The sequence below is a fragment of the Ranitomeya imitator genome, chromosome 9 (genome assembly GCF_032444005.1).
Source record: "Ranitomeya imitator isolate aRanImi1 chromosome 9, aRanImi1.pri, whole genome shotgun sequence".
In the NCBI taxonomy this organism is placed as follows: Eukaryota; Metazoa; Chordata; class Amphibia; order Anura; family Dendrobatidae; genus Ranitomeya; species Ranitomeya imitator.
Genome location: NC_091290.1, coordinates 101711328 through 101736621, shown reverse-complemented (window position 1 = coordinate 101736621; position 25294 = coordinate 101711328). Strand labels below are relative to the sequence as shown.

At 42.4% G+C, this 25294-nt stretch overlaps 1 protein-coding gene across 3 annotated transcripts in view; it reads right to left on the bottom strand.

Moving 5' to 3' along the window:
- Positions 1-23544, bottom strand: part of LOC138649728 (cytochrome P450 2B4-like) — a 54508-nt gene extending 30964 nt beyond the window's left edge. For 2 of the 3 annotated variants that reach the window (XM_069740373.1, XM_069740371.1), the window contains exons 1-4: positions 23331-23544; positions 15034-15196; positions 13452-13604; positions 11472-11632 (exon numbers count right to left, since the gene is read on the bottom strand). In XM_069740373.1, the coding sequence (XP_069596474.1) occupies positions 11472-11632; positions 13452-13604; positions 15034-15196; positions 23331-23492 (639 nt within the window). In that variant the 5' untranslated portion in view covers positions 23493-23544. The remainder of the gene's footprint in view (positions 1-11471; positions 11633-13451; positions 13605-15033; positions 15197-23330) is intronic. The other variant, XM_069740372.1, reaches the window with a different exon arrangement.
- Between the last annotated feature and the right edge of the window lie 1750 nt (positions 23545-25294).

The following is a 25294-nucleotide window of genomic DNA, read 5'->3' as shown; positions in this document are numbered from 1 at the left end:
TCCATGCTCCTTTGTTTTATACATTGGCAGGAAGGCAAGCCCTGCTGCATAGTCATATGCACCCCATTAGGCCTTGGAACCCAGATACTGGATGGGCCCATGAAAATCCACTTCACAATATGCATTTTGTGCTCCATACTCCTTTGTTTTATACATTGGCAGGAAGGCGAGCCCTGCTGCATAGTGATATGCACCCCATTAGGCCTTGGAACCCACATACTGGATGGGCCCAGAAAAATTCACTCGTATTTTTTAATGGTACGATGGTTCCCTCTTTGCACAATTATTTACAGGAGAATTTGGCAATTTTATTTTACAGGTTTTTAACACTAAGGTTCAGATACAACTTTAAAAAAGGATAACACTTGCAATACAAGGCAATTTTCTTGCAAACTACAAAATTCAAGGAATAGTATGATTGAATAGATTGAGTGCATACACTTTTGTATGTGTTAACATACGCAGGTTAATAAGTACATATCAGGATTACATAAATACAGTGATTACGTATATTTGAAGATTAACTACATACAGTATAGCTAGATCATCACCAAGAGACTAGGGTTGAGTGACTTTTACTTTTATAGGATCGGGTCGGGTTTCACGAAACCCGACTTTTTCAAAAGTCGGGTCGAGTGAAATCGGCCGATCCTATAAAAAAGTCGGGGTCGGGGAGGGCCGAAACTCGAAACCCAATGCAGTGCATTGGGTTTCCAATGGTTCCCAGGGTCTGAAGGAGAGGAAACTCTCCTTCAGGCCCTGGGATCCATATTTAAGTGTAAAATAAAGAATTAAAATAAAAAATATCGCTATACTCACCCTCTGACGCGCCCTGGTACTAACCGGCAGCCTTGCTTCCTTAGAATCAGCGCGTGAAAGGCCTTAGATGACGTCGCGGCTTGTGATTGGTCGCGCGACCGACCATGTGACCGCTCGCGCGACCAATCACAAGCCGTGACGTCACCGAAGGTCCTTCAAGCGCTGATTCTTAGGAAGGAAGGCTGCCGGAAAGAAGCAGGGCGCGTCCGAGGGTGAGTATATTCCTATTAGGTATATACTCACCCTCGGACGCGCCCTGCTTCTTTCCGGCAGCCTTCCTTCCTAAGAATCAGCGCTTGAAGGACCTTCGGTGACGTCGCGGCTTGTGATTGGTTGCATGAGCGGTCACATGGGCGGTCGCGCGACCAATCACAAGCCGCGACGTCATCTAAGGCCCTTCACGCGCTGATTCTAAGGAAGCAAGGCTGCCGGTTAGTACCAGGGCGCGTCAGAAGGTAAGTATAGCGATATTTTTTATTTTAATTCTTTATTTTACACTTAAATATGGATTCCGATACCGATTTCCGATATTGCAAACATATCGGAACTCGGTATCGGAATTCTGATACCAGATTCAGAAGATCGCCGACCTCATGGCCGACCCCACACAGGGGTCGGGTCGGGTTTCATGAAACCCGACTTTGCCAAAAGTCGGCGACTTCTGAATCTGGCCGACCCGTTTCGCTCAACCCTACAAGAGACTTTTAAACATCATCCATCTGGAATATCTGAGAAGCAACACCAAGACAGAGAACCCCTGGGACATTACCTACACTGTATGGGCGTCCCCAATTATGCAGGTATCAGCACACTGTACATGTACAGGTACCCCAGTTTTGGCATCTGTCTTAGTCATGTTTCTCTGGTCTTATATATTGATTTACACTATGTAGTAACTCTAGTTTCACCCAGACCTTCAAGTGGCCACTTTTCAAGGTTGGATGAAACAGATATCATGCAGTCATCAGACGAGGGGCCATAAACCCCTAGAAAATAAAAGCCACAATGATTTAGATCAAAACATCACAGGCATAGTTTCAGTAAACCTTAATGTTTTACAATGACAAACAGCAAACATATAGAGGCTTAGAACTGTTTGTGAAGTGAGTAAACAAACATTTATCAAGATTGTGTCACTATGAGCATTGTTTGTCACATCTGTAAATGTTTTACAAGAATTGCAGCTATGTAATTGTCTGAATGCATTCGGTGTACAGTATTTCAATCTTGTTTACAAATCACCATTTGTATATTCGCCATTTGTACATTTGATGCAGCCAAAGTTATGGCTCTCAAGAAGAGAAACTAATATAGTGGACAAAGCTATATTTTTAATGGACTACTGACCCAAACTAACAGCATTGCTTTATCAAATTTATATGAAGTGTATTGTGTCCAATTTGAGCAACCAGGCCACACAAAACGGAGCTTTTCAAGTAAGCTCTTTAAGGTACACAAATGTGAAGTGTTTGTCATCACGGATGTGGTTTCACCAATGTGGGGTACCTTTTTTAAAAATATACTATTGCCATCACAGCCGCCTTGCCAAACTTCACCAGCCTATAACAGTACTGAGCACATTCACCCTGGTGATCTAGTGGCAGTTAAACAAGAGACATTGCAGGAGACAGAGTTAAGAATTAGGGCCAATGTAGTGGTGTGTCTCTGAGACTGGTAATGCAGTGTATGATCTGCCAAATAATTCCCCCATTGTGGTACCTTTTTTAAAAATACACTAGGGCCATCACAGGCCCCTAGCCCAAACTTCAACGGCCTATAACAGTACAGACCACGTTCACCCTGGTGATCTAGTGGCAGGTACATTTTAGGTTGCAAGGGACAAAGTTAAGAAGTCAGCCCAATGGAATGTCATGCCCAATTCCCCAATGTGGGGTCATTTAAAAAGAAAAAAAATTGCCATCACAGCCCCCCTTGCCCAAAATGCACCGTACAGAGCACGCTAACCCTGGTGATTTAGTGGTTCTGGATGACGAGGATGAGGAAAAGGAGGAGGATAACAACAAACAGACCAAATATTGTAGAGTATACCCATGCGGGGTTGTGAAGAGGTGCATGAGAATACACCTACCCAAAATAGAAAATGTATTTGAGGTTATGTTTTGCTGTTTTCACTTGGTGGTGTACAGAAATCTTTCCCAATCCAGGCCTTGTCCATTTTTATAAGAGTCAGCCTGTCAGCATTTTCAGTTGACAGGCGGATGCGCTTATCTGTTATAATTCCACCAGGGGCACTAAAAACCCTTTCTGACAGAACGCTAGCAGCAGGGCAGGCCAGGACCTCAAAGGCATAGACAGCCAGTTCATGCCATGTGTCCAGCTTGGATACAAAATAATTAAAAGGTACAGAGGAATCACGGAGGACATTTGTATGATTGCAAGGTACTCCCTCACCATCTTCCCAAACATTGCAATTCTTGTGACAGCACCCCTTGCCTCTGTGCCGCCACGATGGGAGGGTCTGAGAAAACCGTCCAAGAGCTTGGCCATTGTTCCCCTGCCTGAGCTGGATTGTACTTCTGTCTCTCTCGTTTGGACTCCTTGGTTGTACAATAAACTCTCACGTCTGCTGCCAGCGTTCTCAGTAATTCCGCTACAAGGGTCCTCTGGTACTGAAACATTTTAGTACACCTCTCTGCCTCAGGCAGAAGAGATTGAAAGTTCTGCTTGTAGTAATGAGTGTCACCCAAAATTTTGATAATGCGAGGGTCAAATGAAATGCAGCGCAACATAAAGTCAGCCATGCGTGCCAGACTGCTAACAGGCAAGACTTCCGTGTCCTCACCACCAGGATGACTGACCATGCTGTCCTCTTCCTCCTCCCTGTCCTCAGGCCATCCCCATTGAACAGACGCTAATACAGATGTGTTTGTAGTGCCATCTACAGTGCATAAAAGTAGCTCCTGTTCTTCCTCCTCCTGGTGTAATGCTGGCATAGCACACTGGGAGAAATAGTGGTGACTGGGGATCGAGTACCTTAGGACAGCCGCCGCCATCAGGTTGCGGAAAGCTTCCGTCTCAATGAGCCTAAAAGGCAGCATTTCTAGCGCAAGCAAAAGAGAAATACTAGAATTTAGGACTGTGGCCTGTGGTGCATTGGCTGGGTATTTCTGCTTGCGTTAAAAAGACTGGGTTGTTAATAACTGAAGGCTGTGCTGGGACAAGAACATGGACGGGCTTGATGATGGTGCTGCTTGACTGTGGGCCACAACAGGTGCAGGGCTAGAGGCATCTTCACATGCACGGTGTACTGGGGATTGGCTTCTACACAAAACAGTGGAAGAAGCAGTGGGGTGACCTGCAGACCGTGTTCCTGGAGCGTGGGGTTCAGCTCACAAAGTCGGGTGCTTTGCTTGCATGTGCCTGATCATTCTGGTGGTGGTCAGGTTGGTTGTTTTGCTACCCCTGCTGATGTGGGCATTGCAGGTGCTTCAAATGGCCTGTTTGGGGTTAATCAGCAGAGTCTTTAAAAAATAATCTGACTCGGGAAGATCTCACAGTTGGAATGGCAACTTCACTAATGTTGGTGTTACTGGGAATGGATGCACGCCTTCTGTCTGTGGCCACCCCACTGCTTCTTCCTGCCTGTTTGTGGGATATGCCTCCTTCCCCATTTGTGCTGCTGTCCTCGCTATGCATGTCCTCCTGCCAGGTTGGGTCAATCACTATATCATCCACCACCTCGTCTTCCACATCCGCACCCTGCTCCTCCTCCTGACTTTCTGGCAATTGTGTCTCATCATCGGCCACCTCTTGTGACACTTTCCCACCATCGCATTCATGTGACCAGGGCTGGTCAAAGCTTTGGGCAGCTCTACATGCGATCTCATCTTTCCCCACTTCAAGTTGACCAACAGAGATTTCTGAATCTTAAAATGGACAACTGAACAGCTCTTTAGAATGTCCAAGTGTAGTATCAGTGTCTCAGGGCACTCGGTATGGTGGGAGAAAGGAGGATCAGGGTGAAGAATATCCTGGCCACACTCATGGCTACTCAGACTTGACCATATTGAAGACATGGTGGTGGTGGTGGTGGCTAAGTGACTGGAAGCATTATCCGCTATTCAACCAACAACCGTTTCACACTGCTCTGGCTTCAATAGTGGTGTGCTGCGGTCCCCTAGAAACTGGGACAGAAATGTTGTGAGAGAAGATGTGGGTCTTTGTTGTTGCCCACTTTCACCTTGGTCACGGCCTCGCCCTCTGGATGCACCATTAGCATCACTTCCACTTCCCCGTCCCTTGCCCCTTTCCTTAGCCATTTTAAATGGACTACTGCACTATTTCAAATGCTCAAAACAAATGTCTTTATTAGTAGTGAAATAATATGTGATCAGTAAGCCTGCAAATCAACGATTTTTCAAACCCAAACACCAGGCAGGCCTCAGCCTGACATAACAGACTGTATTCAATGTTTGGGGGCTTTTTTGTGAAGTGAATTTATGCAAAATAGTGCTGTATAGAATTAAAGTATCAGACAGCCAAAAAATAAGTACACCGGCCTACAATGACCAAACTTGGAGCACGCAGATATATGACGACAGTCACGGAAATACCACACTGGCAAATATGTGGCCTTTTTTTTAGTTTGATATGCAAAACAGAGCTGTAGAGAATTTGAGTATCAGACAGCAAAGAAATGGCTACACCGGCCTACAATGATCAATCTTGGAGCACGCAGATATATGACGGCTGTCACGGAAATACCACACTGCCAAATATGTGGCCTTTTTTTGGTTTGACATGCAAAATAGTGCTGTATAGAATTTGAGTGTCAGATAGCCAAAAAATAAGTACAACGGCCTACAATGACCAAACCTGGAGCACGCAGATATATGACGGCTGTCACGGAAATACCACACTGGCAAATATGTGGCCTTTTTTGATTTGATATGTAAAATAGTGCTGTATAGAAATTGAGTATCAGACAGCAAAAAAATAAGTACACCGGCCTACAGTGACCAAACTTGGAGCACGCAGATATATGAGGCCTTTTTCGGTGAATTTCAAACACACACAAAAAAATGTGGCACAAGGCTAGGACACACAACTATGCTACGTATGCCTGACAAACTATGATTTTTCAACAGGCCTCAGTCTGAGAGAACGAACTGTACATTTTTTGGGGGGTGGGTGAATTTAAAAAAAAAAAAATCCAACTAGGTATATAGTAAGTAAGCTGCAGTAGCAGCAGACCGTTATGGAGCTTTGGGAGGGATGCAGTGGGACCAATGGGTGCACATACAGTAACATAGTAACATAGTTGTTAAGGTTGAAGGAAGACTGTAAGTCCATCTAGTTCAATCTATAGCCTAATCTAACATGCCCTAACATGTTGATCCAGAGGAAGGCAAAAAAAACCCATGTGGCAAATAGTAAGCTCCACTTTGGGGAAAAAAATTCCTTCCCGACTCCACATACGGCAATCAGACTAGTTCCCTGGATCAACGCCCTATCAAGGAATCTAGTATATATACCCTGTAGCATTATACTTTTCAAGAAAGGTATCCAATCCCCTCTTAAATTTAAGTAATGAATCACTCATTACATCATCATACGGCAGAGAGTTCCATAGTCTCACTGCTCTTACAGTAAAGAATCCGCGTCTGTTATTATGCTTAAACCTTTTTCCTCCAAATGCAGAGGATGCCCCCTTGTCCCTGTTTCAGGTCTATGATTAAAAAGATCATCAGAAAGGTCTTTGTACTGTCCCCTCATATATTTATACATTAAAATAAGATCACCCCTTAGTCTTCGTTTTTCCAAACTAAATAGCCCCAAGTGTAATAACCTATCTTGGTATTGCAGACCCCTCAGTCCTCTAATAACCTTGGTCGTTCTTCTCTGCACCCACTCCAGTTCAGCTATGTCTTTCTTATACACCGGAGACCAGAACTGTGCACAGTATTCTAAGTGTGGTCGAACTAGTGACTTGTATAGAGGTAAAATTTTAATGCATCCCATTATTTTATTTGCTCTGAATGCCCCCTACAAGGTCATTAATAAATATGCAGTGCCTGCAGGCCTTGCACTGATGTGGATATGCTGTGCCCTGCCTACCTAGCGCTGCAATATCGGGACCAACGAATTAGCCATAAAAAGGACTGTTGGTTTCACAGGAGTGGTGGATGTAAGAGTTGCAGACCTACACTACCTCTAAAAACCACAATTCTGACCCTGTTTCAGCACCAGCTCTCCCTACTCTTGTTGAAACAGGAACAGAATGCGGCGAGAGGTCTCTTATACTCGGGATGATGCTGTATGGCCCAACCAATCACTGCATGACCACAACAAAAATGGCTGCGGCGTTTCAAGGCCTGGCAGACAATCTCTGCAGCGTGATTGGGTCTCTAAAGTCTGCCAAAACTGCTGGGTGGAGACTGCAGTTACCGCCGAATAATCCCAGAAATGCTCGCTGCTCGCCGAGTACGCCGAGCATAGCGATACTCAGGCGAGTACCGAATAGTGGCGAGCACATTCACTCATCACTACTCAGGAACGTTACAAGAAATTGGCTGATAGATTACAGAAACCAGCACCCATGTTTAAGGTAGGAGACTCAGTGTTGTTAGCCACTAATAATCTAAGACTGAACATTCCTTCATAGAAACTGGGACACAATTTCATTGGTCTTTGCAAGATCAGCGGTATCGTGATTTCTCTGGCCTGTCTAAAGCTGCCAAGGACTATGAAGGTACACCCAGTATTTCATGTCTCTCTATTGAAGCCTGTCTCTCCTCATAAATTCCAGGGATGCAGTGTGCCCTCTTCACAACTCGTACTGGTAGATGGGCAGGAGCAATTCTTGGTGGAAGAGATCATTGATTCCAGACTCCGCAGAAATTAACTTCAGTATATAATAAGATGGCAGGGGTATCCAAGTGAGGAAAACTCTTGGGAACCCATGGTTAACATCTGTGCCCCACAGAAGATTGCTCAGTTCCATCAAAAATACCCTGAGAAACCAGGTCCAGGGTCATCCTGAGGCAGCTGTTAAGAGGGAGTGATGTCAGGAATCTGGATTCCCTGTTTCATCTGTGGTACTCTTTGCCCTTTTCCAAGACGGCATCTGCTGCCTCATTTCTGTTCATGTGATCTGCCTTCCATGTCTTTATTACAGTGTTTCCCCTCACAGTCCTTGCTTGTGTATTCTGCCTGACTTCCTGGCTTGTTCTTCAAGAGACTTTTTCCTCTCCAGATACTCTGGCTCTGCCTTCTCAGCAAACCTTTCCAGTTCGCAGTGGTGCGTGCTACAAACTGTTTTGCCTGTGTTACTACTTCTCCTGCCAACTGGGACACGTAAGCTTGGCCTACTACAGCTAATTCTGTTTGGTATCCGGTGCTAGTTTGTTTGACTGTTTCTGGACTCGTAGTTCTGCACTGCTTTCAAACTCTTTCTATATATCCCTGTACCTTTACAATTTTTAGGAGAGCCGGCATCAGACTGGATTTCTGTTTCTTTTTCCGGACTCTTGCTAGTTACTGCCAGCCATGGTATGAACTATGTCTTCCAATCCACATTTCCCCAGTGAGTGCAACACCCTTAAGACTTTGCCCGCAGCAGAGCTGCAATGAACTACTCCTAAGAGCACCCTGTTTGCTGTTCACTTGAACTGTTGTGCACGTGCTGCACCCATGTTTATGCATTTAGACACTGACTGCCTGCAGCGGAGCTGCAAAAGAACTTCTGATATCACCTTATTTGCTGTGTTTTTGAACCTGCTCACGCGTCGCACCTTTGTTTTTTTTAATAATACAGACTTTACACAACACTCTGTTTCAGCTACCTTATTTGTCTCAAGCCAAGAGATTCCTGAGTGTACCACTATAACTGTTACAACTCCTCAGCAGCAGGCCCGTTGTCTTGGGGTTATATTTGACTCGGATCTTTCATTCTCTATATTCAGTCGCTTATGTCACCTTGACCTCAAACATCTCTAGAATTCGACCTTTTCTTACCTTTGACTCTGCAAAATCTATTACTGTTGCTTTTATTTGTACTCATCTGGATCTTTTTATGAATCAGTATTAAAGATCCACTACATTTTATAATGACTAGTGTTGAGCATTCCGATACTGCAAGTATCGGGTATCGGCCGATACTTGCGGTATCGGAATTCCGATACCGAGTTCCGATACTTTTGTGGTATCGGGAATCGGTATCGGGTCCATATTAAGGTGTAAAATAAAGAATTAAAATAAAAATATTGATATACTTACCTCTCCGAAGGCCCCTGGACATCACCGCTGGTAACCGGCAGCCTTCTTTGCTTAAAATTAGCGCGTTGAGAGCCTTCCATGACGTCACGGCTTCTGATTGGTCGCGTGCCGCTCATGTGACCGCCACGCGACCAATCACAAGCCGTGACGTCATGGAAGGCCCTAAACGCGCTCAATTTAAGCAAAGAAGGCTGCCGGTTACCATCGGTGATGTCCAGGGGCCTCCGGAGAGGTAAGTATATCAATATTTTTTATTTTAATTCTTTATTTTACACATTAATATGGATCCCAGGGCCTGAAGGAGAGTTTCCTCTCCTTCAGACCCTGGGAACCATCAGGATACCTTCCGATACTTGGTGTCCCATTGACTTGTATTGGTATCGGGTATCGGTATCGGCGATATCCGATACTTTTCGGGTATCGGCCGATACTATCCGATACCGATACTTTCAAGTATCGGACGGTATCGCTCAACACTAATAATGACCCCACCAATTTAAATCTAGTAAAGAAGTATTTTTGTAAATATTTCTTGTTGCCATCTGTGCCTGTGGGATGCGCCATCACTGACCCGCTCACTTGGCATCACATGACCCCGGCTGCAGCCACTGCTGACAGTCGCCAATGTCACGTCAATTTCATCTCTGTCTGCTTTAGCTTGGCTGGTTGTCAAAAATGGTGAGGACCCCACACCATTTTTTTTAATTATTTAGCACCCAGCGCCATGAAACAGTGTAAACAATACCATTTATTTCCAGGCAATATTGATACTGATATTGCACCCTGGTGATACTGATGTGACACACTGTAGCCACAAGTATACCACACGTATTAAAACACACGGACACAGATATATCGGGTACTGGTTTTTCCAGTACCAGAAATATTAGGACGTGTAAAATAGCCCCAAGATCAACTTTTTTAACCCCTTTCTGACCTCGGACGGGATAGTACGTCCGAGGTCAGAAGCCCCGCTTTGATGCAGGGCTCCGCAGTGAGCCCGCATCAAAGCCGGGACATGTCAGCTGTTTTGAACAGCTGAGATGTGCCCGTAATAGGCGCGGGCAGAATCGCGATCTGCCCGCATCTATTAACTAGTTAAATGCCGCTGTCAAACGCAGACAGCGGCATTTAACTACGTCACATGATCGGGGGTCGGCGATGCGTCAGGATGGTAACCATAGAGGTCCTAGAGACCTCTATGGTTACTGATCACCGGTGGCTGTGAGCGCCACCCTGTGGACGGCGCTCACAGCACACCTCCATTTCTGCTACATAACAGCGATCAGCAGATCGCTGCTATGTAGCAGAGGCGATCGAGTTGTGCCTGCTTCTAGCCTCCCATGGAGGCTATTGAAGCATGGCAAAAGTAAAAAAAAAAGTTAAAAAAAATGTGAAAAAAATAAAAAAATATAAAAGTTTAAATCCTCCCCCTTTTGCCCCAATCAAAATAAATCAATAAAAAAAAATCAAATCTACACATATTTGGTATCGCCGCTCTCAGAATCGCCTGATCTATCAATTAAAAAAAAGCATTAACCTGATCGCTAAACGGCGTAGCGAGAAAAAAATTTGAAACGCCAGAATTATGTTTTTTTGGTCGCCGCAACATTGCATTAAAATGCAATAACTGGCGATCAAAAGAACGTATCTGCACCAAAATGCTATCATTAAAAACGTCATCTTGGCACGCAAAAAATAAGCCCTCAACCGACCCCAGATCACGAAAAATGGAGACGCTACGAGTATCGGAAAATGGCACAATTTTTTTTTTTTTTTAGCAAAGTTTGGAATTTTTTTTCACCACTTAGATAAAAAATAACCTAGTCATGTTAGGTGTCTATGAACTCGTGCTGACCTGGAGAATCATAATGTCAGGTCAGTTTTAGCATTTAGTGAACCTAGCAAAAAAGCCAAACAAAAAACAAGTGTGGGATTGCACTTTTTTTGCAATTTCACCGCACTTGGAATTTTTTTCCCGTTTTCTAGTACACGACATGCTAAAACCAATGATGTCGTTCAAAAGTACAACTCGTCCCGCAAAAAATAAGCTCTCACATGGCCAAATTGACAGAAAAATAAAAAAGTTATGGCTCTGGGAAGGAGGGGAGTGAAAAACGAACACGGAAAAACGAAAAATCCCAAGGTCATGAAGGGGTTAAAACTAGGTGGTACTATTCGCTAAGTGATGAACAATGGGAGTCACAATTGAAAAAAAAAAAAACTCTTCTACACACAGTTCATATTAAACAAATCCTGCTGAAGTAGAGACCATTAGAATGATCCTTAGGCCTGTCCCTTGCTTTGTTAGTGAAGGAGAATAAGTGTTAAAATTACAGTATACACAGGCTCCATAGGAGAGAGATAGATTACTTAATTCATCATAGTAAATATCTGATCATGAAAGGTCTTACCTGAGCCCAAAAACCTGCAGACATAATCATATTTTCATGCATAAGGTTTAGTATATCCCGAAAAGTGGAATCATTATACTCGTAACGCCTTCCGAACACAATCATACAAGTTATGTTTGATACGGCATTATCAATGACATGGTGTGGATCAAGTAGAGTATCTGAATAAAAAACATTATTCGTTAATAAAACATACAGTACATACCTATAATCTTACTAAATATGACAAGCAACTGTACAGTCTTTTTCACTTTTTATTTTAAAATTTTGGATATTTGACAACCACTTATTTCCCTTCTCCTTCCCCATCTCTTACCCACATATGGGCAAACCCTAATTTTAACCAAGACTTATATCTACTTCCTTATTTAAGCGTCAATATCAAAATCGGGACAACAATTCTGTAAAAGACTTATTGCCAGTTATCGCAAACGCTTGATCGCAGTTGTGGCTGCTAAGGGAAACCCAACCAGTTATTAGGTTTAGGGGCAATCACTATTTCACACCCTGTAGGTTTGCATGTCTTTTTCCCTTAATAATAAAGACCTTCATTTATAAACTGCATATTGTGGTTACTTGTGTGATCTTTGTCTAATATTTAAATTTGTTTGGTAATTCAAAACATTTACGTGTGACAAACATGCAATAGAATAGTTCATACCACTGTGTGTGAATACATGTGTGTGAATGACCCATCCAAGTATATGTCCCTTATCCTGGGCCCTATCCTAGTATATATATTTCCCATCTTAGCATATGTTCCCATCCTGCCTGTTTTTAATGTATAGAAAAAAGTAAAGCACTATACTCAGCAGGGGCATTCATAGAGTAATGGAGACCCATAAAAGATGTATAACACTCCCAATAGTCCTCCATATAGTTTTAATGCACAGACCATAGAACTCCCCAATGCATAATGCACCCCATACAGTATAAAGCACCCCCATACAGTATATTGCACTTCCATAGTCTTTCATACAGTCATACAGTATAATGTACCTCCATATATAATGCACAACCCATAGTCCTTTATATTTGTGTAATCCACAGCCCATAGTCCTCCATATAGTATTATGCAAAGCCCAAAGTCCTCCATGTAATATAATGCACAGCCCTTAGGCTACGTTCACATTTGCGGTGTTGGGCGCAGCGTCGTCGACGCATACCGATGCATGCGTCATGCGCCCCCATCTTTACCATGGGGGGCGCATGGACATGCGCCGGTATGCGTTGTATTGCATTTTACGACGCATGCGTCATATTGACGCACAGAGAGGGCGCAGAAAACACTACTTGTAGCGTTTTCCCTGCGATAAAATTCCTGCTCTGTACGATCTTATGACAACGCATGCATCACAAAATGCTGCGTTGTGTACATGCGTTGTTAGTTGCGTCACCGATGCTGCGCCCAACAACGCAAATGTGAACGTTACCTTAGTCATCCATCTAGTATAGTGCACAGCTCATAGTCATCCATGTAGCATAACAGACAGCCCATAGTCATCCATGTAGTATAATGCACAGCCCTTAGTCATCCATCTAGTATAGTGCACAGTACATAGTCATCCATGTAGTATAACAGACAGCCCATAGTCATCCACGTAGTATAATGCACAGCCCTCAGTCATCCATCTAGTATAATGCGCAACTCATAGTCATCCACGTAGTATAATGCACAGCCCTTAGTCATCCATGCAGTAGTATGGCTGAATAAACATGAGGAATTTGATAAGATCTGGACTGCATGGATTGAATATGCTTACCCAGGTTCAGTTATATTCCAATCTGCCATTCATTCATTCATTCATTCATTCATTCATTTTTAGGATCTTTTCATGATATGCTCACTGTGATATGCCTCCCCCTTTATTTTCCTCCCTCTTTTTTTGATTCACCGTATATCATTCCTTTGGTTGATTGCCATCCAAGTATTGGTTTATTTAAATGGTTTAGATTTCATCTGTACATCAAGACTTTTACCTTTATTTTTCTTAAATTCTTGAATTAGATGAACACTCTCCTCGCAAATTTTCTCTTCCATGGATGTTTTACCCAGGCCAAAATCCCGGAGTGTAGAAAGTGTGAACCTCCTGTGCTCCTTCCATGCTGGCCCATAAGGAGCTACTATCAAACCTGGAGAAAACAATAATTATGGTAATGGGATATGTGAAAAAACCTTTTCGGAAATATCACCCAAAGTTTCAGTGTAAAATAGCTTTTTAGGGGACGGTCTTATCGATGAGGAATTGTCTGACATTTTCATACTGATTTCAAGTCCACTGGGTTACTCTCCTCTCTTGTCAGACAAGAAAAATAACAATACCTTAAAGAAAACTGATCCAATTCACTGGTGTTTAAGTCTACAAATGGGTATGAGAACCCATAAAACCAATAAAATAACTCAATGTAAATCTAGGCAGAGTAAATAAATGAGTCAGACATCCATGATGCACATTCATGTTCTATCCATGAAAAACAAGGGTAGAACAGCAACCGATTATAGTTTACAGAACTGTTCACATGTCCATGTTTTTATGTGAACCATGTGTCTACAAAAAAAATCATGAAGATAGGTCTCATTTTGATCCAAGTTGTGGATCAAAATCACATTCAGTATGTGTTCTATTTTAAAATCGAAGTTGGTAGGAGAAGTTTTTCAATTTTTTTTTTATGTATGTGAGTAAATCCTACATGAAACACTGATGGTAAAACCAGACACACTAGCCAAACACTGATGAAAATCTGAACCAAAACAATGATGAAAATAGGTCCTTTATTCACATACAAGAGAAAAACGGATGTTTGAATGAGGCCTAATGGAAGAATCTGGAAGTACTTTAAGATCATAGAGTAAATAACAGCATGCAATATCCATCAGAGGCTTTTAGGGCCAGCAGGACATTGTCATGTATTAAGAGGTATGAACTTGTGGGACAGGGGTGTACTAATATCACTTTGATAAGCATTAGGTCACACTAATACTTATCAACTTATCAGTTCACACTGTCCTGGAGCTAAAAAATGTATAAAGAAGAGCCACAGAACTGAAAAGGGACATTCGGGATCTTAGTTATGAAGAAAGATTAAAATAAATAAATGTATTTAGTCTTGGGGAAAAAAACGATTTAGGGGTGACCCGATTACCTCCTACAGCACATAAATAGTCCAAATAAAGAATTTAGTCAAAGCTGTTTCATTAACAGGACTATTAATCTGTGGAACAGCTACCTCCAGATCTGGTCACATCAGGAACGGTTGTTGGCTAAAAAAGCCTTAAATGATTGTGGTTTTCCTGCGAACGTACTCATGAAATTCTAGACCTGAATGTTGATCCAGTCGGTCATCACTCAAGATCAAGAGAGGACAAAATTGCTTTTAGAGCGGATTAGTTCATGCATTTTTGTTGCACTTATTCCCTTTTCCTTCAATCAAGATCCTCTCCCAAAAATTGGTTGAACTTGACGGGCACAGGTCTTTTTTCATGCATACTAATTATGTAACTATGCAGTGCGTTACTGTTTATCAGACCTGTAACAGTGACCTCAGAAAACTCTCAAATTACCTTTTGTTTCATTGATGTCATTAATCAGTCTGGTAGAAGGCCTGTCTGCAAAGTCATGCCCTTTATTGACCAAAATTTCTTTGAGATCTTTGAGTCCTCGGACCACCACAGCTGGTGTGGCCCCTATGTAAATAGTGTACACTGGTCCATATTCCTCAGAGAACTAAAACAAAAATTATTGAAATTTTAGTAACAAATAAAAAACAATTCACATAGCGCTATTGTTACTCCCACTATGATGTAACAAGGCATCAATACATGTTGTCCTCACAGGTAACAGCAATGGTCGCATGCGGACATGCTCTGTCATATGCAGTAGTGGCACATAGACCAATTCAGAAGAAATAAAGCAAGATGCACATATTATAAATAAAATATTCTTCTTTATTAATCCGTGAAAAGAAAATACACTCAGGCAAGGGGAGCAAAGACGTGAAATACATAGCAATTGACAACTTGATTATATACTCGCAACATCATGCTTCTTATAATCGTTACTCCACCCAAACGCCAGAACACCTAGTACCACAAAATAATAGTAACAAGATAAAATTAAAGCAACACGCTGAATGACATAGGTACCATTATTCACAAGGGTGCTTTGCATGACAGGGCCAATTTTTACAATTCTGCCCACTGTCCCTTTATGAGGTTATAACTCTGGAACGCTTCCATGGATCCCGGTGATTCTGACAATGTTTTTTAGTGACATATTTTACTGCACGTTTGTGGTAAAATTTCTTTGATATGACTTGTGTTTATTTGTGAAAAAAGTGGAAATTTGGTGAAAATTTGGAAAATTTCACAACTTTCCAACTTTAAATTTTCATGCCCTTAAATCACAGAGATATGTCACACAAAATACTTACTAAGTAACATTTCCCACATGTCTACTTTACATCAGCACAATTTGTTTAACCAAATTTTTTTTTGTTAGGGAGTTATAAGGGTTAAAAGTTGACCAGCGATTTCTCATTTTTACAACACCATTTTTTTTCAGGGACAACATTACATTTGAAGTCACTTTGAGGGGTCTATATGACAGAAAATACCCAAAAGTGACACCATTCTAAAAACTGAACCTCTCAATGTGCTCAAAACCACATTTAAGAAGTTTATTAACCCTTCAGGTGTTTCACAGGAATTTTTGGAATGTTTAAAATAAAAGGAACATTTAACTTTTTTTCACAAAAAATGTAAATCCGATCTAATTTGTTTTATTTTCCCAAGGGTAACAGGAGAAATTGGACCCCAAAAGTTGTTGTGCAATTTGTCCTGAGTATGCTGATACCCCATATGTGGGGGTAAACCACTGTTTGGGTGCATAACAGAGCTCGGAAGGGAAGGAGAGCTGCTTGACTTTTCAATGCTAAATTGGCTGGAATTGAGATCGGACGCCATGTCGCGTTTGGAGAGTCCCTGATGTGCCTAAACAGTGGAAACCCCCAATTATAACTCCAACCGTAACCCCAACACACACCTAACCCTAATCTCAGCCCTAATCATAACCCTAACCCCACCCCTAACCCTGACACACCCCTAACCCTAATCCCAACCCTAACGCCAACCATAAACGTAATCCAAACCCTAACCCCAACTCTAGCCCCAAGCCTAACCCTAACTTTAGCCCCAACCCTAACTTTTTGCCCTATCCCTAACCCTAATGGGAAAATGAAAATAAATACATTTTTTTATTTTATTTTTTTCCTGAACTAAGGGGGTGATAAAGGGGGGTTTGATTTACTATACATAGCAGATTTTATAGCGGGTTTTTTTGTTTGGCAGCTGTCACACACTAAAAGAAGCTTTTTATTGCAAAAAATAGCTTTTGCATCACCACATTTTGAGAACCATAAGTTTTCCATATTTTGGCCCATAGAGTCATGTGAGGTCTTGTTTTTTTGTGGGACGAGTTGACGTTTCTATCGGTACCATTTCCGGGCACATGACATTTTTTGATCGCTTTTTGTTATGATTTTTGGGAGACAGAATGAACAAAAAACAGCAATTCATAAATTTCTTTTGGAGGCGTTTATACCGTTCCGCATGTGGTAAAATTGATAAAGCAGTTTTATTCTTTGGATTAGTACGATTAAAGCGATACTTCATTTATATAATTTTTTTATATTTTGGCACTTTTATACAATAAAAACTATTTTATATAAAAAATAATTATTATTTGCATCGCTTTATTCCGAGGGCTACAACTTTTCTATTTTTTTGCTGCTGACAATCTATGGCAGCTTGTTTTTGGTGGGACAAGATGACGTTTTCAGTGACACCATGTTTATTTATATCTGTCTCTTTGATCGCGTGTTATTCCACTTTTTGTTCGACGGTATGATAAATCATTGTTTTTTGCCTCGTTTTTATCTTTTTATGGTGTTCACAGAAGGGGTTAGCTAGTGGGACAGTTTATAGGTCAGGTCGTTACGGACGTGGCGATACTAAATATGCGTACTTTTATTGTTTTTTTTATTTACATAAAGAAATGTATTTATTGGAACAATATTTTTTTTTCTTTTAAAAATATTTTTACACAGTATAATATATTTTTTTTTACATTGTCCCAGCTTGGGACATCACTGTATAGAGTCAGATTGCTGATCTGATGCTTTGCACAGCACTGTGTCAGATCAGCGATCTGACAGGCAGTGAAGCAGGCTTCTCAGGTCCTGCTCTTAGCAGGCACTGACAAGCCATCTCCCTGCAGGACCAGGAAGGACTCCACGGCCATCTTGGATCCGGGGGTCTGCAGGCAGAGAGAACCTCAGAACAACGCGATCACATTACATTGTTCGGAGGGTCTCAGGGAAGCACGCAGGGAGCCCCCTCCCTACGCAATGCTTCTCTATGCCACCAGATTGCTGCAATCTTGTTTGATCGCAGTATTTCAGTGGATAAAGTGCCAGGAGCGGTCCGTGACCACTCCTGGCTCTTAGTGCCGGGTGTCAGCTGTGATAATCAGCTGACACCCAGCCGCGATCGGCCACGCTCCCCACGTGATCGTGGCTGATCGCGTATGACATTCTATTCTGTCCATGGGAAATAAGGCCCAGGTCACATGGATGGAATAGTACGTCGGATGGCAGAAAGGGGTTAAACATTGATGTGTGAATGAGTCCTTACTTAAAGTGACACTCTGAGCAAATTATATTAATGGCCTATCTTAATGCTAGGGTCCAGGGCCGGCTCCAGGTTTTTGAGGGCCCCGGGCAAAAGAGTCTCAGTGGGCCCCCCTACCTTTAACACAAACCACGATTCATGATCCAGATACAGCAGAGAAATATAGGTATAGTACAATGCCAGATTAACAGCCCACGTAGTATACAGTACAGCCCACGTAGTATATAGCAGCCCATGTAGTATATAACAGCTCATGTAGTATATAGCACAGCCCACGTAGCATATAGCACAGCCACATAGTATATAGCACAACCATGTAGTATATAGCACAGCCTGCCACGTAGCATATAACAGCCCACGTAGTATATAACAACCCACGTAGTATATAGCAGCCCACGTAGTATATAACAGCTCATGTAGTGGTTAGCACTGCAGCCTTGCAGCGCTGGGGTCCTGGGTTCTAATCCCACCCAGGACAACATCTGCAAAGAGTTTGTATGTTCTCTCCGTGTTTGCGTGGGTTTCCTCCGGGCACTCCGGTTTCCTCCCACATTCCAAAGACATACTGATAGGGATTCTAGATTGTGAGCCCCATCAGGGACAGTGATGATAATGTGTGCAAAACTGTAAAGCGCTGCGGAATATGTTAGCGCTATATAAAAATAAAGATTATTATTATTATTATTATTATTATTATTATTATATAGCACAGCCATGTAGTATATAGCACAGCCATGTAGTATATAACAGCCCACGTAATATATAGCACAGCCTACATAGTATATAGCACAGCCCACGTAGTGTAGTATATGCAGACAGTAGTCTACATATCCCAGCATCACTCACTCAGATGCCATACTGTAGGTCTGCCTTTGCTCCAGGAAGGAAGACTGCTTCACTTTCTCCATCACGGACACACACAAATGCTGCACTGCTGCTCGTCTTTCTGCTTGGCGACGAGCTGCTCATTCTCCGGTCACTGACTGGACGGTCGGACCCCGCGCGGTGCTGGATGATGATGATTCCCAGAGATGCAGCAGTCTTGAAATTGCCAAACTTTTGAAGTATGATCACCGAACAATCAAGCGTTTCATGGCAAATAGCCAACAGGGTCGCTAGAAGCGTGTTGGGAAAAAAAGGCACAAAATAACTGCCCATGAATTGAGGAAAATCAAGCTTGAAGCTGCCAAGATGCCATTTGCCACCAGTTTTACCATATTTCAGAGCTGCAACATTACTGGAGTAACAAAAAGCACAAGGTGTGCGATACTCAGGGACATGGCCAGGGTAAGGAAGGCTGAAAAATGACCACCCTTGAACAAGAAACATAAGATAAAACGTCAAGACTGGGCCAAGAAATATCTTAAGACTGACTTTTCAAAGGTTTTATGGACTGATGAAATGAGAGTGACTCTTGATGGGCCAGAGGCTGGATCAGTAAAGGGCAGAAAGCTCCACTCCAACTCAGACGCCAGCAAGATGGAGGTGGGGTACTGGTATGGGCTGGTATCATCAAAGATGAACTTGTGGTATCTTTTCGGGTTGAGGATGAAGTGAAGCTCAACTTCCAGACCTACTGCAAGTTTCTGTTGGAAGGCAACTTCTTCAAGCAGTGGTACAGGAAGAAGTCGGTATCGTTCAAGAAAAACATGATTTTCATGCAGGACAATGCTCCACCACATGCCTCCAACTACTCCACAGCATGGCTGGCCAGTAAAGGTCTCAAAGAAGAAAAAATAATGACATGGCTCCCTTGTTCACCTGATCTGAACCACAGAGAACCTGTGGTCCCTCATAAAATGTGAGATCTTCAGGGAGGGAAAACAGTCCACCTCTCGGAACAGTGTCTGGAGGCTGTGGTGGCTGCTGCACGCAATGTTCATCGTAAACAGATCAAGCAACTGACAGAATCTATGGATGGAAGGCTGCTGAGTGTCATCATAAAGAAAGGTGGCTATATTGGTCAATAATTTGGGGGGTTTTGTTTTTGCATATCAGAAATGTTTATTTCTAAATTTTGTGCAGTTATATTGGTTTACCTGGTGAAAATAAGCAAGTGAGATGGGAATATTTTTGGTTTTTATTAAGTTGCCTAATAATTCTGCACAGTAATAGTTACCTGCCCAAACAGATATCCTCCTAAGATGGCCAAATCTAAAAAAAAAAAAACACTCCAACTTCCAAAAATATTAAGCTTTGATATTTATGAGTCTTTTGAGTTGATTGAGAACATAGTTGTTGATCAATAATAAAAATAATCCTCTAAAATACAACTTGCCTAATAATTCTGCACACAGTGTATTTTTTGGCATATTACCACTAATGAGTGTCCTCATTTTGCATATGTTGTCCCTACTTTGTTACCCTTTTAATCACTTTTTTTTAACTTTGTTTCAATAAAATGTTGTATTTTTATGGCACTTAGCTTCCTCTTTTCTTTTTTTGATTTGCAGTGTCTGATACAGAGAGTGAACAGCAAAATCCAGTGTGTGATCAGAGTGTGACCAGTGTAATCCAGTGTCTGATCAGAGTGTGACCAGTGCAATCTAGTGTGTGATCAGAGTGTGACCAGTGTAATCCAGTGTCTGATCAGAGTGTGACCAGTGTAATTCAGTGTCTGATCAGACTGTGACCAGTGTAATCCAGTGTCTGATCAGACTGTGACCAGTGTAATCCAGTGGATGATCAGAGTGTGACCAGTATAATCCAGTCTCTGATCAGAGTGTGACCAGTGTTATCCAGTGTCTAATCAGAGTGTGACCAGTGTAATCCAGTGTCTGATCAGAGTCTGACCAGTGCAATCCAGTGTCTGATCAGACTGTGACCAGTGTAATTCAGTGTCTGATCAGACTGTGACCAGTGTAATCCAGTGTCTGATCAGACTGTGACCAGTGTAATCCAGTGTCTGATCAGAGTGTGACCAGTATAATCCAGTCTCTGATCAGAGTGTGACCAGTGTAATTCAGTGTCTGATCAGACTGTGACCAGTGTAATCCAGTGTCTGATCAGAGTCTGACCAGTGCAATCCAGTGTCTGATCAGAGTGTGAACAGTGTAATCTGTAATCCGGTGTCTGATCAGAGTGTGACCAGTGTAATACAGTGTCTGATCAGAGTGTGACCAGTGCAATCTAGTGTGTGATCAGAGTGTGACCATTGTAATCCGGTGTCTGATCAGAGTGTGACCAGTGTAATCCAGTGTCTGATCAGAGTGCGACCAGTGTAATCCAGTGTCTGATCAGAGTGTCACGAGTGTAATCCAGTGTCTGATCAGAGTGTGACCAGTGTAATCCAGTTCTAATCAGAGTTTGGGAACCAGGCATGAGAGTCCATCCATTCACCTTTTCTGCGTCACACAAAGACACGGTGGTTGGAACCAAAGATCTCAAATTTGGACCCATCAGACCAAAGCACAGATTTCCACTGGTCTAATGTCCATTCCTTGTGTTATTTAGCCCAAAGAAGTCTCTTCTGCTTGTTGTCTGTCCTTAGCAGTGGTTTCCTAGCAGCTATTTTACTATGAAGGCCTGCTGCACACAGTCTCCTTTTAACATTTGTAGAGATGTGTCTGCTGCTAGAACTCTGTGTGGCATTGACCTGGTCTCTAATCTGAGCTGCTGTTAACCTGCGATTTCTGAGGCTGGTGACTTGGATAAACTTATCCTCAGAAGCAGAGGTGACTCTTGGTCTTCCTTTCCTGGGGCGGTCCTCATGTAAGCCAGTTTCTTTGATGTTTTAATGGATATTTAATAAAGACAAGTCAAGTTCCAGTTTGGTGAGTGCCTTCCTCTCCTTTTTTCTTGTGCAACAAATTGCTTTATTTGTGGTTTTCTGGAAGAGCACCCGGTAAGTGGAGGTGGATTATACATTGCTTCTCTTAAATTAATACTCCTGATTTTCATACAAGTTGAAGGTCTTTATGTGGAAGGCAGTGCCGTCCATTTTTTCTACTTCATGCCAAAGTTTCTTTGTAGCGCTTAATGGTTTTTGCAACTGCACTTGGGGACACTTTCAAAGTTTTCCCAATTTTTAGGACTGACTGACCTTCATTCCTTAAAGTAATGATGGCCACTCATTTTTCTTTACTTAGCTGCTTTTTTCTTGCCATAATACAAATTCTAACAGTCTATTCAGTAGGACTATCGGCTGTGTACCCACCAGACTTCTGCACAACACAACTGATGGTCCCAACCCCATTTATAAGGCAAGAAATCCCACTTATTAAACCTGACAGGGCACACCTGTGAAGTGAAGTGAAAACCATTCCCAGTGACTACCTCTTGAAGCTCATCAAGAGAATGCCAAGAGTGTGCAAAGCAGTCATCAAATCAAAAGGTGGCTACTTTGAAGACCCTAGAATATAAGACAAAATTTCAGTCGTTTCACACTTTTTTGTTAAGTATATAATTCCACATGTGTTAATTCATAGTTTTGATGCCTTCAGTTTGAATGTACAATCTTCATAGTCATGAAAATACAGAAAAATCTTTAAATGAGAATGTGTCCAAACTTTTGGTCTGTACTGTATGCACACACACACACACACACACACTTTCAGTGACAAAACAAACACTGCGAACAGAGCTAAAGCCTGTTATGATCTCTCCATGATGTTCGGACTTTCCACAGGTTTTCTGACCTAAACTCAATATAAGGGTATGTGTCCACGGGCGGTATTACATCCGGATTAGCTGCGGATTGAACACTGTGTACAACAGCAGCGTTCAACCCTCAGTGTCCAGATGTTACAGCACAGTGGAGTGGAGGAGATTTTATGAAATCCCGTCTCCACTATGCGTGTGAACACGCATCCGGCAACCCTGCGTTTACGGACACGCGGCGAGTCTTTTTAGAACGCAGCATGCCTTTTTACCTAGCGGCGACGGAGCGTAAATAACAGAATCCTATATGTATAGGGTGCAATGAACACATCCGGAATCACTGCGCATACAGAAGGGGGCAGCGCTTTGGGCGGAGCAAGTTTTCCGCTCCATCCAAAGCTCCGGCAATCCGGACAGTGGACACATACGCTAACAGAGAGGCAAATCTGAGGGTGTTAAGTTCAGATCTTCAGATTCCAGTCTGCACGTCACAAATGTCTGACGTAGGGAGCAGTATACAAACATTACAACCTGTGCATGCAGCTGTCTCGGACCCTGTACTTTCTACTTACTTTCTTTAGTCCCTTTACAGGGTTTGAGAAGTCCATCTGTAGTATGTTTCCTAGCAGAGGCAGGGGTGCAGGGCCAGGAGGGAGCCCTTTAGGATGAGATTTTTTCCACCATAGTAAAACCAGCAGGAAGAATCCCAGGAGAAGAGCTGTGCTGAGTTCCATTACAGCTGGTTTGCAGATTCTCAGACTACAGCCCTGACTAGCGCCTCTCGTTTCCACATAGAACACATACAGCCCCTCCCAAACAAAAAGGCGTGATAGCACAAGTAAGCTATTATTTGATATGTAGCAAAGGTCAGGTAAAGTAATACATATATGTTCAGGGTCAGACTGGGACAAAAAAGCAGCCCTGGCACACAAAACCCTCCAGCCCACATACTATAACACTCATCAGCCCCGATCAGTGAATTTTTACTATACTTTGTAGTCCCCTCATCATTCTCTTAAAGGAGTTATTGAAGAGCCACATGTGAATGGCGCCACAGTGTATATGATTGACCACAGCTCCATTTACATGGTGCTCTACAAAGGTACATTTCCCAGGATCATGGGGGTCCCAGCGGTCAGATCCACAACAAACTGAAAGTCATCCCCTATCCAGAAGATAGGGGACAACTTTCAAATATGGATAACCCTCCATACAGTATTATGGGCACCACATAGTCCTCCATACAGTATTATGAGCACCACATAGTCCTCTATGCAGTGTTATCGGTACCACATAGTCCTCTATACAGTATTATGAGCACCACGTAGTCCGCCATACAGTATTATGGGCAACACATAATGCTCTATACAGTATAATGGCCCCATATATTGCTCCATACAGTACAATGGGCCCCACATATTCCTCCATACAGTGTAATGAGCCCACATAATACTCCATACAGTATTATGGGCCCCATATATTACTGCATACAGTGTTATGGGCCCCATATATTACTTCATACAGTATAATGTGCCCCATATAATACTTCATACAGTATAATGGGCCCCATATAATACATCATACAGTATAATGGGCCCCATATAATACTTTATACAGTATAATGGGCCCCATATATTACTTGATACAGTATCATGGGCCCATATATTACTTCATACAGTATGATGGCCCCCATATATTACTTCATACATTATGATGGCCCCCATATATTATTTCATACAGTATGATGGCCCCCATATATTACTTCATACAGTATAATGGGCCCCATATAATACTTCTACCTGTTCCCTGCTACTCTGGTCTCCTCATTGTATTCTGATCCTCCGCATTGCTTGGCACAGAGGATGCGCTGTAATGATCTCATTGCGCCTGCGACCTCTGCGCTAAGACGTCACAGAGCTCAGATGCAGAGGGTGAATGATGAGAAAGGGAGCATCAGCGGATTGCTCCCTCACTCATAGTTCTTTTCAATTGTATTGGCGCTGGCACCGGGGCCCCACTACTTACAAGCCCCATAGCATGCAATGTTCCCGATGGTTTGTGGAACCCAGCACTTGCCCGCTTGTGCAGGGTGGTGATGTCAGTCTTGATATACGTGTCATAACTGAGCACCACCAAATATTAAGCAGTGAGCAAAATGCTTTTACCAAAAACAGCCTTAAATCAAAGAGATTTATAAAAATAAAATAATCAGCACACCGATTAAATAAGAAAAAAGTGGAGGACTCTTTATTAGCCCATGTGGTAATATTTCAATTGCATAGCAGAGAAATGATCTGTCATGGATCCGAAACATTGTCACGTGGGCTAATAAAGAGTCATCCACTTTCCACAATTAATCGGAATGCTTCTTATTTTCACATATACGGACACACAAACACACACTTAAAGCAGATACTTATATTTACACCATAAAATATAAGAACAAAGTTCATCAGCTCACCCTTGAATTGTCCACAGCAGGTGCAGTTATCCAAGAATGTAATAGCGCTCAAGCCCGCATGCAAAATTATTCCAT